Below are 14,567 nucleotides of genomic sequence, written 5' to 3'. Positions count from 1 at the left end.
AGTCTCGTTTGATCATTTCTGATATCTGTATGAGCCAAAAGTTCAAAAGACATGAGTCAGTAATTATACCACCTCAAAAACATTTTGAGTTGGTGTTGCTCCAACTGCCCTGGGAGCCATAATTAAGACTGACACTTCTTTCCTAAGTTTAAAGTTTGACATGTCTACTTTACTTTGGTCCCACAAATCAGGGGCTTAGCTTGAAAATTCAAGGTGTTTCTGAATTGGTAACAGCAACATTTAAAGATTCTCCGCCTTTGAAAGTGTGGAGTGTAGCTGTCCTTGGCCACTTAAGAAAAGATTCCAAAAAGAAAAGAAGTCAGACTGGGCACAACACAGACAAGATCTCAGAGTCCCGTGGTGTTTCACTTGGCTGGTGGAAGATGTTAAGTTATAATACATGGCTATTGTCCGCTTTCAGCATTCCCCACGAGCTGTGACTATTCACCCAGGAGACTTCACTGAGTGCGTGTGTGTGTGTGTCAGACTTGAGATGGGGAGCACAGACAAAATGCTGTTTGGACTTAAGGATGGGGTGAGAGAGAGGACGAGTGAGGTGCCGTTTCATTGTGGGTGATAGAAATCCTTAACTCAACAAATGCACGTACACTCACACCAGAATTCGGAGCCCCCCCACATACAAACACACACACACACATACTTCTGGTGGCAAAGAGAGGTGAATTTCAATTGGTAGGAGGTGGGTCAGCGGGTTTGTGTGTGTGGCCTCATTTTCTTCTTTCTAACAAACAATGAACCATTCAGCTGGAGAATAAAAACAACAAAAACTGCAAACATATGCCACAGCAGCTCCAAACTGTTGTAGGGAGGAGCTGAAAGCTTTAAGGTAACACTAACGGTTTAATAGATTCTCTCATATGCTTTGTGAAGCTGCAGGCTAATTCAACTTGCCCTCTGCAGTTCAGTGTTTTGTGTGTGTGCATTTGTTTGTTTCTTTCTTTATTTCTTTCAGGCTAAACATGTATTGCAAAAGAAATAGATAAGACTAAATAACCAGAGCTAACAATGTCAGTATTCCAAAATGAGTGAAAACACCTCGGACCCCCAGAATACAAGTCCAGGAAACCGTTAGTCATGGGTTGTTAGCATATGATGAGCACTCATAAGCATTTAATAACCCCTGGGAGGACTCAGGCTCATGCTTGTCAGCGAATTAACTTTCATCTTTTTGGGGGTTTTATTTGGAAGGAAATCATACAGTTCTCTGGTTTCACTGAAACACCAATTTAAGCTTTTAATTTGCAGAGTGTGAGGTTTTGGTTTTGGCTCTGCCATCTTCATCTGCAAAAGGTAGGAGGTGCAGTCCTTTCTGCCTCTTCAACTTAATAAGGAAGCCAGTCTTACAGCTATGCCACTTTTAAGCCCAGATCAGACCTATTAGGTAACGCTGCAGTAACCCAATAGCACTGCTCGGCTGTATGGGCTGAGCGGCGGTATGCATAGCCGGAATGTGTCCAAATACCTGAGCACTGGCAGGAGGGAAAAGCCACATGGAAGGTAAAGAGCAGGAATTGGACGCAAGTCTGAGTCTGAGACATTCTGAGGGCTTTTTCTCCTGATACAGTTCAAGCACTATGAACAATACACTGAACCAGCTCAACACCCCCTCCCCTCACCCCCCCACCCCCAGATCCATCTCAGAGCCCTGTCTTTTGAAAAACTGTCTGCCATCAGCTCAGGTCTCCGCTGGGTTTATCAAGGAGTAAATTGTTGCCAGTGTACTTTTCACCCTATTGTACATTTCCAGTGATGTATTGAAGGCTTGGAAAGTTGCCAACCTCTTAAAACAAGACCCACCACTCCCACAGACACACCTAAGTAGCCCACTGTTCTTGTCCTGCACTGAGACGCAGTCAGGAGCCTGGGGAAAGTGTCTGAAGAGGGTTGGGGAGGAGAGGAGTTGCCTTGCCTTTAGGGAGAGCATACTGTGGTATTGGAGGTGAAAAAGCCATCCATCAATTCGGAGTAACAACAGAGCACCTCCCCAACATATAACTTTACAAACATCTCAAGCCTTGATATAGGCTCCCTTTTGGGGTTTATTGCTCAATATATCAGCTCCAATTGGTCTTGGTTTCCTGGTCCCTTAAACATCAAGTGAATTTGCAGCTGTATCCTTCCCTGTAAAATGGTGTTTACACACATTAACTGTCATGACTACGAAAAAAAAAAAAAAAGATTAATTACAATACCGGTAAACTTACACTCAAGCACACCCATCATATCGTCTTGAGGCTGGAGGGAAGCATGCAGTTGCAGACCGCAAAATCTAAAGCACCTCACCACTTGAACAAAAACGCAAGTCTTTTAGCGGCTTTTTTTTTTTTTTTCTTTTAAGCTGTCAACAAGTTGAAGCACGTCCAGTAACTGAGGAAGGATGTGTGGCTCTGAACTGATGCTGCACCAATTGCTGTTGCTCCCTATGGTAGACCCTCAAGTTACGACTCTGAGCTGAGGTCAATCTGGTATCAGGCGTCAGGAATAAATCAGATCAGCAGCCTTTTCAACAGAGCACCTCATTTCAAGGTTTAACAAGAAACAATCACAAAAAATGAATCACTATGTGTGAGGATCATGATTTATCTTACTTAGTTTGAGGGTTTGAAACTAAACGAATGACCGTTCTGACAAGCTTGTTAAACTGTATTCATTTAACTTACAAGGCTTGTCTCTCTGACTGAGATAGCAGTTATAGATTGTGAGTGTTTGCTACAAAGACCGATGTGTTTTTCCAAAGGGATGATCACAGAGCTTTATCTCAGTCTGGACTGTCAGACTACTCTCAGTAAAATAAAACAAATTCTTTGAACCATGAACCAAATACCTGGAAGTTTTGATCATCTGACAGCGTACTTGCGAGAGCACGCTAGATTTCAGGAAGTAAATCAACAATCGTACAGGTGAAACAAAGAATTCCGTGGTTCTTCTGAAATCTGTCTAAATTGTAATAGAATACGGGAGGGGCAGAGGATTATTCTACACAAATGGAAAGGAAAAAACACAGTCTACACAGTCTAACCAGAAAACAATGACTAAACAACGTGAGTCCAAACCACAGACCACTGAGTTCACACATTGTGAACTCTCTAATCTGCCCACTTGACCCATTTCCACAGCAGCTTCACAGCCCATTTTGCTCAAACAGAAAATCACCCAGAAAATATCAGCAAGGGACTGAGTGAAGGCAGAGTCCAGTTTCTGTTCAGGAAGTAAAGAAATCCAAGAGTATGTATAAAACCACTTTTGAAGCTGAAGTAGGATTTGTAATTAACAATTTTAATAATAAATCATTTATAAATGGCACCAGTTGATTAAAGACTAGAAAGTATTTAGTCACTAACACTTAGACTTCCCAGGTGGAATTGTTTCTCACAACAGCACCTGGCTGTGGCTTTCCAAACTTAGAGAAAGGTCAAAATTATGATGGCTGAAATTGGTTAGTCTCTTCAGCTGGTTAAATGAGTTTTCTCCTTAAATATAGTGATTGTTTGGGGCTGATGTTAATTAGTTAATAGAAATTTCAAGAAGCGGGACAGCAATTACAAAACAATAATGATCGAGGTCAAGTTTTAACCTCACAGAAACCAAAGCCAATAATAATCAGATCTAGTTGCACTGCATGCTTTTATTGTGAAGCAGCTTCAGAATATGCTGAGTTTGCATCATATGCGTCAATTATCTGTTATGGGCGGGGGTGTTTCGTTCGAGGCAAGGAAAAACCCCTTGCTGAGGTAGTGTACCAAAAGTGATGAAAAAAAATGGTGGTTAGAGATGCCTGTCTTCTACAATAGATCTTACTTTGAAGATGCATCGCCCGAGCTAGAATCTGTCACACCCAAGAGCACTAATGTAAATGCCTGAAATATGACAAAGAAACAAAATAGAAGAGTAAAAGAAAAGAAAGTGGATTTTTTTTTTTTTTTCAATAACAGTTTAAATTGTAAATAGCTCAAGGAACCTGAAGTCTAAAACTGCGCTCTACGAATCAAAAGGTACATTATGGTCACATTCCAATACATGCTCATATCTAATAAAACAGAGGCCCACCTCTTTGGTGTGTAGACCGTCCACTGTCAAATTTCTCATGCTATCAGCATTCTTAAAATTCTCCTGCCAGTCACACAGGGTAATTTATTGAATGACCATCCGCTAATCTTGATGCCATGTTCCAACACAGACACACTCACACTGACACGCAATGAATATTACATCAGTCAAGACATACTGGGTAGTCATTGTTAAGCTGCTCAGCCACACCAACACTTGCGGGCTTTGGCTCGGAAAGTGTAGGTTTCATCATTTTGACACAATAAAGGCAGGACCCAGACATCAAATGTCTCAGAAAGTAATCTGGATCATTAGTTATGAACTGTAAGGCCCATGTCAAGGCATGTGCGTAGATAATGATTGTTTCAGTAGTGTCTCCAAAATAAATGAAAAACAGATTTGGCTTGTGTGCTGTATTTTACTGTTTTATTTTTGTTTGATGAAAGCATTACTGATTTGGCCTGGTTGCGAAGTGAAATGTTAAAGGTAATTAAACACAATGATACTAACTGGCAAGTAATACTGTGAGTCAGTATATTGTAGATTGTGCGCTTTCAAGGAAACAATTTTACAATGTTTGATGTTGACAGATTGTAATAGTTGTCCAGTGTATATTAACTGAGAGTGGAAAGCTGCTACACCACATACATGATAACATTTTTTTAGTCCCTCAAATTTGCTGAATCAACTACAGTGTGGAGGATATCTTAATACAGTCAAGATTAAAACTGAAAAGAGGAGTCGTTTGTGGACAAATGTCTGTAATTTAAACCTCCTCTAATTTTCCCCCTTTTTCATCACTCTCAGTATTCTCAGATCAGCCCCTGTTTGTGCTACTGACTGTGGTCTCTACTTTGAGTATGTTAAAGACCGTGTTTTGACACAATCCCACAATATACCACAAAAAGTTAAAAAGCTTTACCAACCCCTTTGAAATTTGAATTTTAAAGAAACCATTCCTGTGAGCATGAAAGATGTGATCTTCTCTGGGGATGCAACGAGCAACTTTGAATATGTGCAATTGCATCTACCGTGCACTTTTTTACAATTTACAATTGCCACCTGCACTGTTTTCAAGCTTCAGCACATAATTTGATTCATTAAAAGTTCTACTTGCCTACACTGGTCTTAGAGTTACAAAGCGGCTGGGATGCTGGCAAAGCTGCAAATGCGTATGCAAATTGCCCAAGTATTCCACATAAAACAAGAATGATTTCCATCCATTGCTGCTCCTGTTGCTGAATGCTTAAACTAATGAATCCCCCAGGTGAAGATGACGGCTTCACGCAGAAAGAATGTACAGGCAGATCGTATTTCTGCACGAGCTAGTTTGTGTAAGCGGCAGATTGTTGGATCAGTCTGTTGGCCAGTCCCACCTCTATGTCCTGTTGCTGGTTCTTTGAACCCACTAGGCCTCACTCAAGCGTTGAGTTTGAGCTTTTGAGCTTTGCAAAACACTTCAAAAACCTGTCAATGCAAATCAACACTCTGACAGTAAATCAGACCATGAAAAGGGGTCCAACACGTCTTTTCTGTCACAAAGCTTCCTCTATCCTTCACACTGGGGGAAATCACAGACCCAGACCCTTGACATAGCTAGTCTGATGATGTCAAACAAAAGAGACAAAAGTAACTTATGTGTGATCTCCCACTTCTGTACCGCAGACAGGACAATTAAATACCTAAAATAAAAGAGTTGGTTCTTTGGTAACCAGAATTGTCACCGTATTTGAAAAACACAAACAATTAAGAGCCATTATCTGGCCCTAGTCCCTCACATAGACAGTAATTCGCACATTCCGTTATAAGGGGTCTTGATGGGCCACAAAACTTTAACTTATTTACGACAATATCATCATGCACCCCATCGGGTCAATAATGTTGGGCAAACGAATACCTCACCTTCAACTGACACTTTAATCCCCTGTAATGAACAGAGATGATGGCTGGAGGGGGATGACGTTATGCTTGTGGCTATATCAGAGGCCTGAGAGATACAGTAGATGAAGAGCAGTAAGTGGGACAAAGAGGGCTTTCATCAGCCAGACAATATCAGGGCCCACAATTAGTACAGGCCAGACTAGAGTCCAGGGTGCCAGCGGTCATTGTTCCCCCCAGTGTGTTCTTTTCCTCAAAAAGCCCACAGGTCATGTTCTTCCTCTGTTTCAGCTTAAGCCAAGGAAAGGCATTTTACAATCCACGTGATGCAGCTTTGGTGAGCTGGTACACCGGCCTGATATGAAACGAATGAACTTAGTGAACCAGCTGAAAAACATTTTGACTCCACAGACAAGAAGTACGACCCCAGTGGATTTATGTTCAAAAATGATACCAAACATAAGAGGTATTATACCTGAAAAAACATTGTGTCTTGTCCAAAGTAAACTTGGACAATATCCCGCAGATTTTTTTTTTCCCTCCTCTTTCTCAAATCAGCTCTGTGACTTGCATGATTGATTTGGCTAAAATTTTTACGCCGGATGCCCTTCCTGCCACAACCTTTCTCCATTTCTCCAGGCTTGGAACCAGCACAAGCCTATCACTGGTTTGCCCAGGAGCTCTACATGCAAAGCATGCAGCTCTACCACTGAGCTATGTCGGCAGGCTGGTCAATATTCTGCAGATAAATAAAACATTTATTTTCAAAGTAGAGGGCACATACCCAAATGACACAGATACAAATCAAAAAATAAACTGAGGTTGGATCATTTCTTCTCAAATACAACCTCTTCCTCTGATCTGATCTATGAATAAATTTGCAAACCGCAGCTGAAAATCTCTTTCAGAATAGGTTAATACGTCCAAGAGAGCATACAAATGCCTCATTATTTTTGCATCAAGTGCAAGTTTTCCGTCCCTTTCTATTTTGACTTCAACATTGACAGACACATTCAAGGCAAGAAGCTCAAATTGAAACACTTTACAAAGCCGGCTCAATCACCATGTCCAAATAAGGTTATTAATTGAAGTTGGGAAACCACGGGATTCTGCTGAACATGGCAGTAACTGAGTTTCAACGGCATCTTTCACCCAGCCAAGTGGCCAGCTAGGAAGGGAATTTCATTGCAGATCTTTTAGCCAGCTCCCTGGCTGCCAGTACTGCTGTCTCAGTGGATGAACAGCCCTACAAATCTTTCACTGGACCTCTAAATATTCAACATCCCCACGGTTGGCCTATGTCCCTCCTCTCTAACCCTCTCAATAGATGGCACTGTGCCATCTAGCCCATAACAACCACAGACTGAATAGAGGGCACCCATCATTGTCTGAAAGCTCATGATTCACACAACAATTAGCAGCTTTCGAGTTATGAGCAACCAAGGCATTCACGTTGTAAAAATCCAAGCTCAGCACAAGATCCAACAGGAGCCTAAATCTCCTGTCTCACTTTAATGTCAAGCCATGTTTACAGAAACACGGATAATGGGACATCTTTACTGAGGTTTTCGTCAACACAAGTAGGGTTGATACAGTATGGTGGGACAGTTAAAGTCAGAGCAAATAGATGATTAAAAAAAAAGGTGGGCTGAACATATGACAAGAGAAACTGTTCAATTCTCCACTTGTCTTCCTAATTTATTTAACTACCTAACATCCAATCCAATAGCGAGCACACCTGGAAAGTGTAGTTTTTGACAGGTACAGTGAAGACAGGCCATGTCATCGAATCCAAAACCTCGCCCAAAGTCCTCCTTCAAGCAAGACCATACGAGAGTGGATGACTGAGGTACAGGACTTGGCAAATCCCTCTTTTGTCACAGGAGCTCTAGGCTTGATGGTAATCTCCCCGTCCCATGGGATTCTCCTCAGTTCACACCCCCATGGTGTGAGTTTTGTTGGGGGTTAAAAAAAAGAGAAGTGCCTACAGACATGGCAGCTCTTGAAGGACGGGTGAATGAGTGGAATTCAAGGATGCCTTGAAAAGCGGCCTGCACATCACAAGAGTCAATCGAAAGATAAGAAGACATGGAGAGCAAAAAGAGGAATATAACAGCATCTAAGGTTTGAAACACACAATGACATTCCCGAGTGGGGCCTCATGAAATGCTGAATGGTCTATTCATTCATTTAAAAAAAAAAAAAAAACACACACACACACACACACATTGGGTGGTAGCTGGTGTTAAGAGTGCTCTCATCTGATGGTTTAGATAAGCTTGTATTCCCAGGTATGAATCTGCAAGGTGCTTATGCAATAATGTTGAGATCATGTCACAAGCCAGGGACATGAAGCAGTGTACATAGTCTTTGTCACTCGGAACCAGACCCAGTTCCTACACATTGAAAAGCTGATGGTATGGATTTCCTCACTGGAGACTAGAGAATGTAAATGGGTGGAGCGGGGAGAGGGGGGTCTCTGGTTTCATGCCTCCCTGTGTTCAGCAGGCTGTCAGTAAGGACAAGTGAACACTCCCTGAAGCTGGAGACTGGGACAAAGTGCCAGGTAGATGGATCTGGTTTCCCTTGCTAAAGCCAAATACGGCTTTGTGGTGGAAAAATCTGCACCTGGTGGCCATGGAAACCGGTGTTCACCCAGGCTACAGCTTACAGTGCTGACAAACTGACCACAAAGAGGAGAAGTAAGCCTTGCTTCGATTGCAGGGGTTTCTAAAGAGGCTAAATACCTTTTGTCAGGGTGGTCTGGGGGGGGGGGAGGGGTCAACAGGTCTACAAAATCATCACAATTGTTACATTATAGAACACAAACACAGCTGTTCCTGTTGTATGTTCACCCGTTTGGGGGGGGGGGGGGGTTTCCTGCTTATGCTTGTTTGGTGTTTGCACATTCGCTGAGTAAGCTCAGTACTTATGCCAGCATCCTATGGTTTCTTGCTTCAGTGTCAATTGAATCTAAAGTGGCACATGAAGAAGCTCTATCACTTAAATATTTATCTCTCTTTGTGACACTATGACAAAACCTGCATGTCAAGTAAGGGATCAGTTCATTTTGCCCAAACGTTGAAAAATTATTTTCTGGAGCACATTTGCTGAGATTCCTCGAAAAAGCATCACTAGATAAGGCTCAGTTTTCCTGCTGAAATTATTGTATTTATAAAGGCTTTCCACTTTGCACCCTGCTCAGATCTTTTAAACAAACATACATATAGTGTGGAGTCCTGTCATTTGCCGAGTAAGGCTACAGCTTCAACTAACTCTTACCTGGATTATGACTGGGAAAGACAACCAAGTAAGTGAGGGTTTCACCACAAACAGGAAAGAGGTGCTGAGAGGTAAGAGGGCACTCAGTGTGCCATTAGTGCTGGAGATAGTTGGGTATACAGAGCCAGTGGACCTACAACTCCTCTTCTCTTGGAACTTAAGCAGTAATTATGGTGTCCCTGTATTTTGCTTCAGTCAACCCGGCACTTTTGACATCAGGGACAGCATGAGAGAACAGCCGAGCGCACCTGAAACACTGAGCGATGGAGCACATAAAAATGCAGATAACAGCTGTCAGCTACATTCAAAAGGATGCTCTGCGCTGAAAAGATGATGGGGATCACAAATACAACATTGCCAAGCCCAGCACACACAGCAGTTCTTTCTAAATAATCAGATTTCTGTCATTTTGCTCTTTTGACCTGAGGCCATTTTTGTGATAAAATATTTAAAATGATACCTTTTTCCTTTAAAAACCATATTAAACATCCTCGTCAGAATCACAGAAAGTCAAAGCATGAATGATTCTTATAAACAGGTCATGTAGTAGTACCAAACAAGCACGATCATCCTGTTAAACTAATCACACTGCCCATCAGTCAAAATGAAGATAAGCTTGTTATTTTATGATAAATCTGACAATAGCCACTAATGTTCTTCTTCAGTTTGTTCAGGTGTCAGCCAGATAAAGGCTGATCTAGGACTCTGGCCAAATCCACCCACTCTATTCTACAACACATAATGAAACAACCCCATACATAGGTAGATGCAGGATCAAAGGGATGTAGCTCATTCTTTTTATGATGGTGAAATACAGGTAGCAGATAGATGCTTTAAGTTTTGATGTTTTGTCACAGGCCACAGAGGTCATTATCAGTGGTTAAATTGGGATTTATTATGTGGGGAGGCTCTGTGGTCTCAGGGTTGCCATGGGTGCACTTGTGTATATCCAATTTATATAGGTTGGCACAATGTAAATAAAATATAGCAAGTTAAGACGACGCTCAACAAAGTGCTAATCACAGTGCAATTCCAGTTGCTGTCTCGCAAATTGTAGATTAACTCAGGCTAGAGCTTGCCAGCTGGTTTACTATAACAGTTAGCAACCAAAAACTTGAGGCGACCTGTTGGAAAATAACTTTCTAACTAATCGGCACAATATTTAACCATAATATTAGACTGATTAACATTCTGGTATTAATCCTGTTAGCTTCTGACCAATTTTCTCTTTTTCTTTATCATTAATCCATCACTGAGTATTTTCGCTTCTTCTTTTTCTTCCTGAAGGTTTATGGCAGCATGAGCTTGTATACCATGTTACTTTTGAGGATATAAGAAAAAAGGGAGTATTAAGTGCTGGGGCTGAGTGCCAGACAGCGCCAGCCCAATTTAACCCAGTTACATGTGGGTCAAAGTGGGCACAGCTATGTGTGTCAGGGAGGTTGCTGGCGCACGAGTGTGTATGTCTTGGTGCTTTCCTACGAAAATCTAATATTTAACAAACAGCCATTGGAGAAACGAATGTAGAAACAAAGTGTCAATCACATTGACTGAGATGTACATTAACTCTAATTAAGGTGGTAATGCTCAGCCTGGGCCATGTTTGTCAACGTCCAGAACAGATGCAGAACTCAGATCCACTAGGAGCTCCAGATGGGTCGAATTAAGTAATCAAAGCAGGATGTGACCGCTGTAGTTTTCTTACAAAAACAGATCTACATTTAAGTAAACAACACCAAGCAGGATTTCCTTTACAGCCTCCTCCATAAGTGCGTTTTGCGTGTATATGCCTTTTTTGTGGTGGTCTTTTACAGCTGTGCTGAATTAGGAGAGTGGACCTGTTAGGCTCTGTGAGTTTTAGGTCACAGATGAGTCCCTTTGCTTGAAATAACAGGGTAGAAATGTTTTTATAGCAAAACATCAAATGTAATTTAAAGCACCTGTTCTGCTGAAACTTCCAAATGATTTAATCAGGAGTGAACTGCCATCTGACTTGTGCCATTTGGGCTGCAACAGTATCTCTTGTCTGTCAACCACCAAGACACATGTAAGAGCAAAGACACATAAAAGGAGTGCCGGCCCTTTGTGTCTGTTGAAACGCAGAAAGAGAGGAGCCACAGACAGAGAACCAGACATCCACTTGACATTTTGAATGACCCCCACCCACAACCTGACACACAACAGGTTACACTAAAAGTCACAAACAAAGCTATCTCCTCAGTCGAAGATATCAAGCTGATGATGAACACCAGTGACTGGCACAATCAGACAAAACTAATGCTGGATGGAACTTCCAAACCTTGATATGAGGAACCTCTAAAGATGTCGATCATGAGTAAGTAGGTTTACTGACTAGAAAATCCAGGGATTAGACATCACAAGGTTCACTGAGCCAAAAGAATCGTTGCACAGTTGCTCCATTTATTTCATTTAAGAGTTGCAATGATCCTAACACCGGCACCGATCCAATTGCTGTGCACCACTGAACAACAGACTGTTACTGTTGAAATGCTGGGCTTGTTGAGATTAGTGTAAATAAACTCTGGAGTTTACACCAATTCTGGTTTTTAGGGATCAGCATTCCTTCACTTCTTCTACACAGTTTTATTATGTTGTGATTAACACAATGTTCAGACTCAAATGTCGATACTGATGCTTTTTACCATGTAGAGGATGTCACTGTTTGTTGTGTACGTTTACCCCTAACCACAACCGTCTTCTGCTACATCCACACAAAAATAATTATTTTTATAATCATACAATTTATACATTTTAAAACTCCCATTAATCTTTAATTAAAGCCACAAAACACGTTGGCACAGCTTGTATACTTTTCATGGGAATACAAGACTTTTTTTTTTTTTTTTTTTGTCACTGAAAAGTGACCAAAATCGCCTTTGTGGGAAATGAAACGCTGCTATTCGCTGGTTCCAATTAAAGGCAACTTAATGCACATCACCTCAACATGTTGTGTTTCAACTCTGTCACAGAGCTTTCTTTTCCTCTCTATCATCCCCTCTCTTTTCTGCCATTACAGTATCGTATGAAAATATTGCAAAGTGCAACACAAACACCAAAAAAACATTTTAAATAAAATGAGGGCTGAGATCCTGGAAAACACATTGCTGTTTCTTTATACTTATACTTTCTTTTTACACTATTCATTCACTTGCGTTGCCATTAATTCACAGACCAAATTGAAAGTCTGTAGTCTTATAATTCAATCGAGAGCACCAAAAACTGCAATAATTTGAGAAACTGCTCTTTTAGCAGAAGAGAAATAAAGGCTCTTGAAGCAGCAAGCAACTGTGGAAGAAACAGCTCAAACTGTGACTCTAGCGACACATCTGTATGGAAGCAGATGTTTTCCTGCACATTCTGTAACTATACAGCATGCGACAGGCCACCAGATGTTTGTCAAAGGGTGGTCTTCTTCAGACAAACTGTTCCTTCATGTTTCAACAACACAAACGATTGCCAACTAGGCTTCAGGCTAATGACATGGAAATTGCTGATTTACTTCTAAAAGGAGCTATGTCAGTGATTTTTTTTTTTTCTTTGTAGCTTCTAACATAAAACTGTATTTATAATATCAAATTATGACCTTTGTCATATATTCCTTTCCCGGTCCCCTGGCCAACATGTCCTTCGCTGAAAAGAAGAAAACCTCAAGCCAGCTGTGATTTTCAACGTGCCATCTAATTCAGCCACTAAATGGCACAGCAGGGCGCGCCCTTGCAGCCGTCCCCTTCCCCCAAACTCGTCCTGCTCCCTTCAGGCAAAACCATGCTGGGTGCATGTCAAAGATCACACGACAATAGGGATTCCTGACCCAGCCAGGGACTGGGAATGAATCAGACCTAATTCAACCATGTCGCAGGCAACCAAAGGCACTGATCCTGAGACAGAGTGGCAGGCCTTTTCAGCCTGGACACACACAGACAGGACAGATTCTTGTGGAAACGTTACAAAGTTTGAGAATGACTCGCAACCGTTGTACCCTTCCACCCACTTATCAAACTTGCTTTGTCACTAAATGGGATACGTCGGTTATAAAATGCTGCATGTCTCCATTTGCCATCACGGTTGATCAAATATTAATTGTCATCCTCTCAGATTCCTCTCGCTATCATCTGGCAGCTACACAGTTCTCCAACTGCACGATTACTAAATTAAATGTTGTGAGGTCCACAGATAAATTATTCAGCAGCATGGGAGAGTTCTCTCAGTTGGTGGCTCACACATGTCTTAAAACATCATAACTAACTCCTTCGAGGGGACATTACCACATCTTCTGGCATCTAAAAAGATTCACCTGATCTTAGTTCAGAAAAGTCCTCACTGAAAAACGGGATGCAACCACCACATCACAATGTTCACACACACACTTTTGAATACCAGACTGTGGATTTGCGCACAACTGCTTTGACCTTCTGAGAATAGCCATAGTGCTGTGCTTTATCGCTGAATCGAAACAATGTGTCACCATAGCTTTTCAGCAGCCGGGCTAGTTTATCAGAAAGTTGCAAAGAAATGGTTGCTGCACAGTCTTCAAAGAGTGAAGAACAAGCTGTGACATTCCAGCCAGGGGACAGACAGTGAGCAGGCATCATGCTCAGCACGCAGGAGAAATTAAGCTGCACAGTTAAGTTGGTCGGTTTAAATCTAAAAGACTAACTTCCTTACTTCTATTAAAGACAGAAAAGTCAGGCAAAACTCAAACTGGAAGTGGTGCCAAACTCAACAGCAAGCATAAACCGATATAAGTCACTCTATGGCTGCACTGGGCATGCAGGCGCTGTGGGCTGCTAGCCATGCTCACAAGTTGCACTGTTAGAGAAGCAGCCGTGCATATTGCAGATGTGCCAGCAGATGGATGCACGAAAGCGCAGCAGAGCCATCACATCCATGTTTCAGAGTTTGTCCTTACCTGGCCACTGAGACGTCGCTGGGCCGGCAAGAATAAGGACGCAGCAGACGAGGCGCTCCAGCCACGAAGAACACCTGCAGAGGTAGCAAGCAGTCATATTCACAACTTTACCGCTTCAGTTAGATCTGCAGGGGGAGGGAGGGAGGTGGGGGGCAGTTCAGACAGAAAAGTACCTCATCTTCACTTCTTCTTTCCCTCGATCCGAGCGGTAACACTACATGGACTGATCCGGGGAACGGGTGGGGAAGAGTGTGGACAGCACCGCTGCTGCTGCTGCTGCTGGAACAGCTGATGGAGACGCGGCGCTTAGCTGGAAGCAGAGGAGCAGTGTGGAGAGGGGGGAGAGGGGGAAGAGGGGGGAGAGGGAGAGGTGACCTGCAGGGGATCACATGGGACTTCCGCCAGGTCC

At 42.2% G+C, this 14,567-nt stretch overlaps 1 protein-coding gene across 1 annotated transcript in view; it reads right to left on the bottom strand.

The window, feature by feature from the left end:
• The window catches only part of col18a1a (collagen type XVIII alpha 1 chain a), a 65,694-nt gene extending 51,127 nt beyond the window's left edge, over positions 1–14,567 (bottom strand). Inside the window, exons 1-2 of the mRNA XM_029530182.1 lie at positions 14,332–14,567; positions 14,159–14,232 (exon numbers count right to left, since the gene is read on the bottom strand). Coding sequence (XP_029386042.1) covers positions 14,159–14,232; positions 14,332–14,336 — 79 coding nt within the window. The 5' untranslated portion in view covers positions 14,337–14,567. The remainder of the gene's footprint in view (positions 1–14,158; positions 14,233–14,331) is intronic.

This window comes from Echeneis naucrates, chromosome 21 (genome assembly GCF_900963305.1).
Source record: "Echeneis naucrates chromosome 21, fEcheNa1.1, whole genome shotgun sequence".
NCBI classification, from domain to species: Eukaryota; Metazoa; Chordata; class Actinopteri; order Carangiformes; family Echeneidae; genus Echeneis; species Echeneis naucrates.
This window is presented reverse-complemented; position numbering and strand designations above follow the sequence as displayed.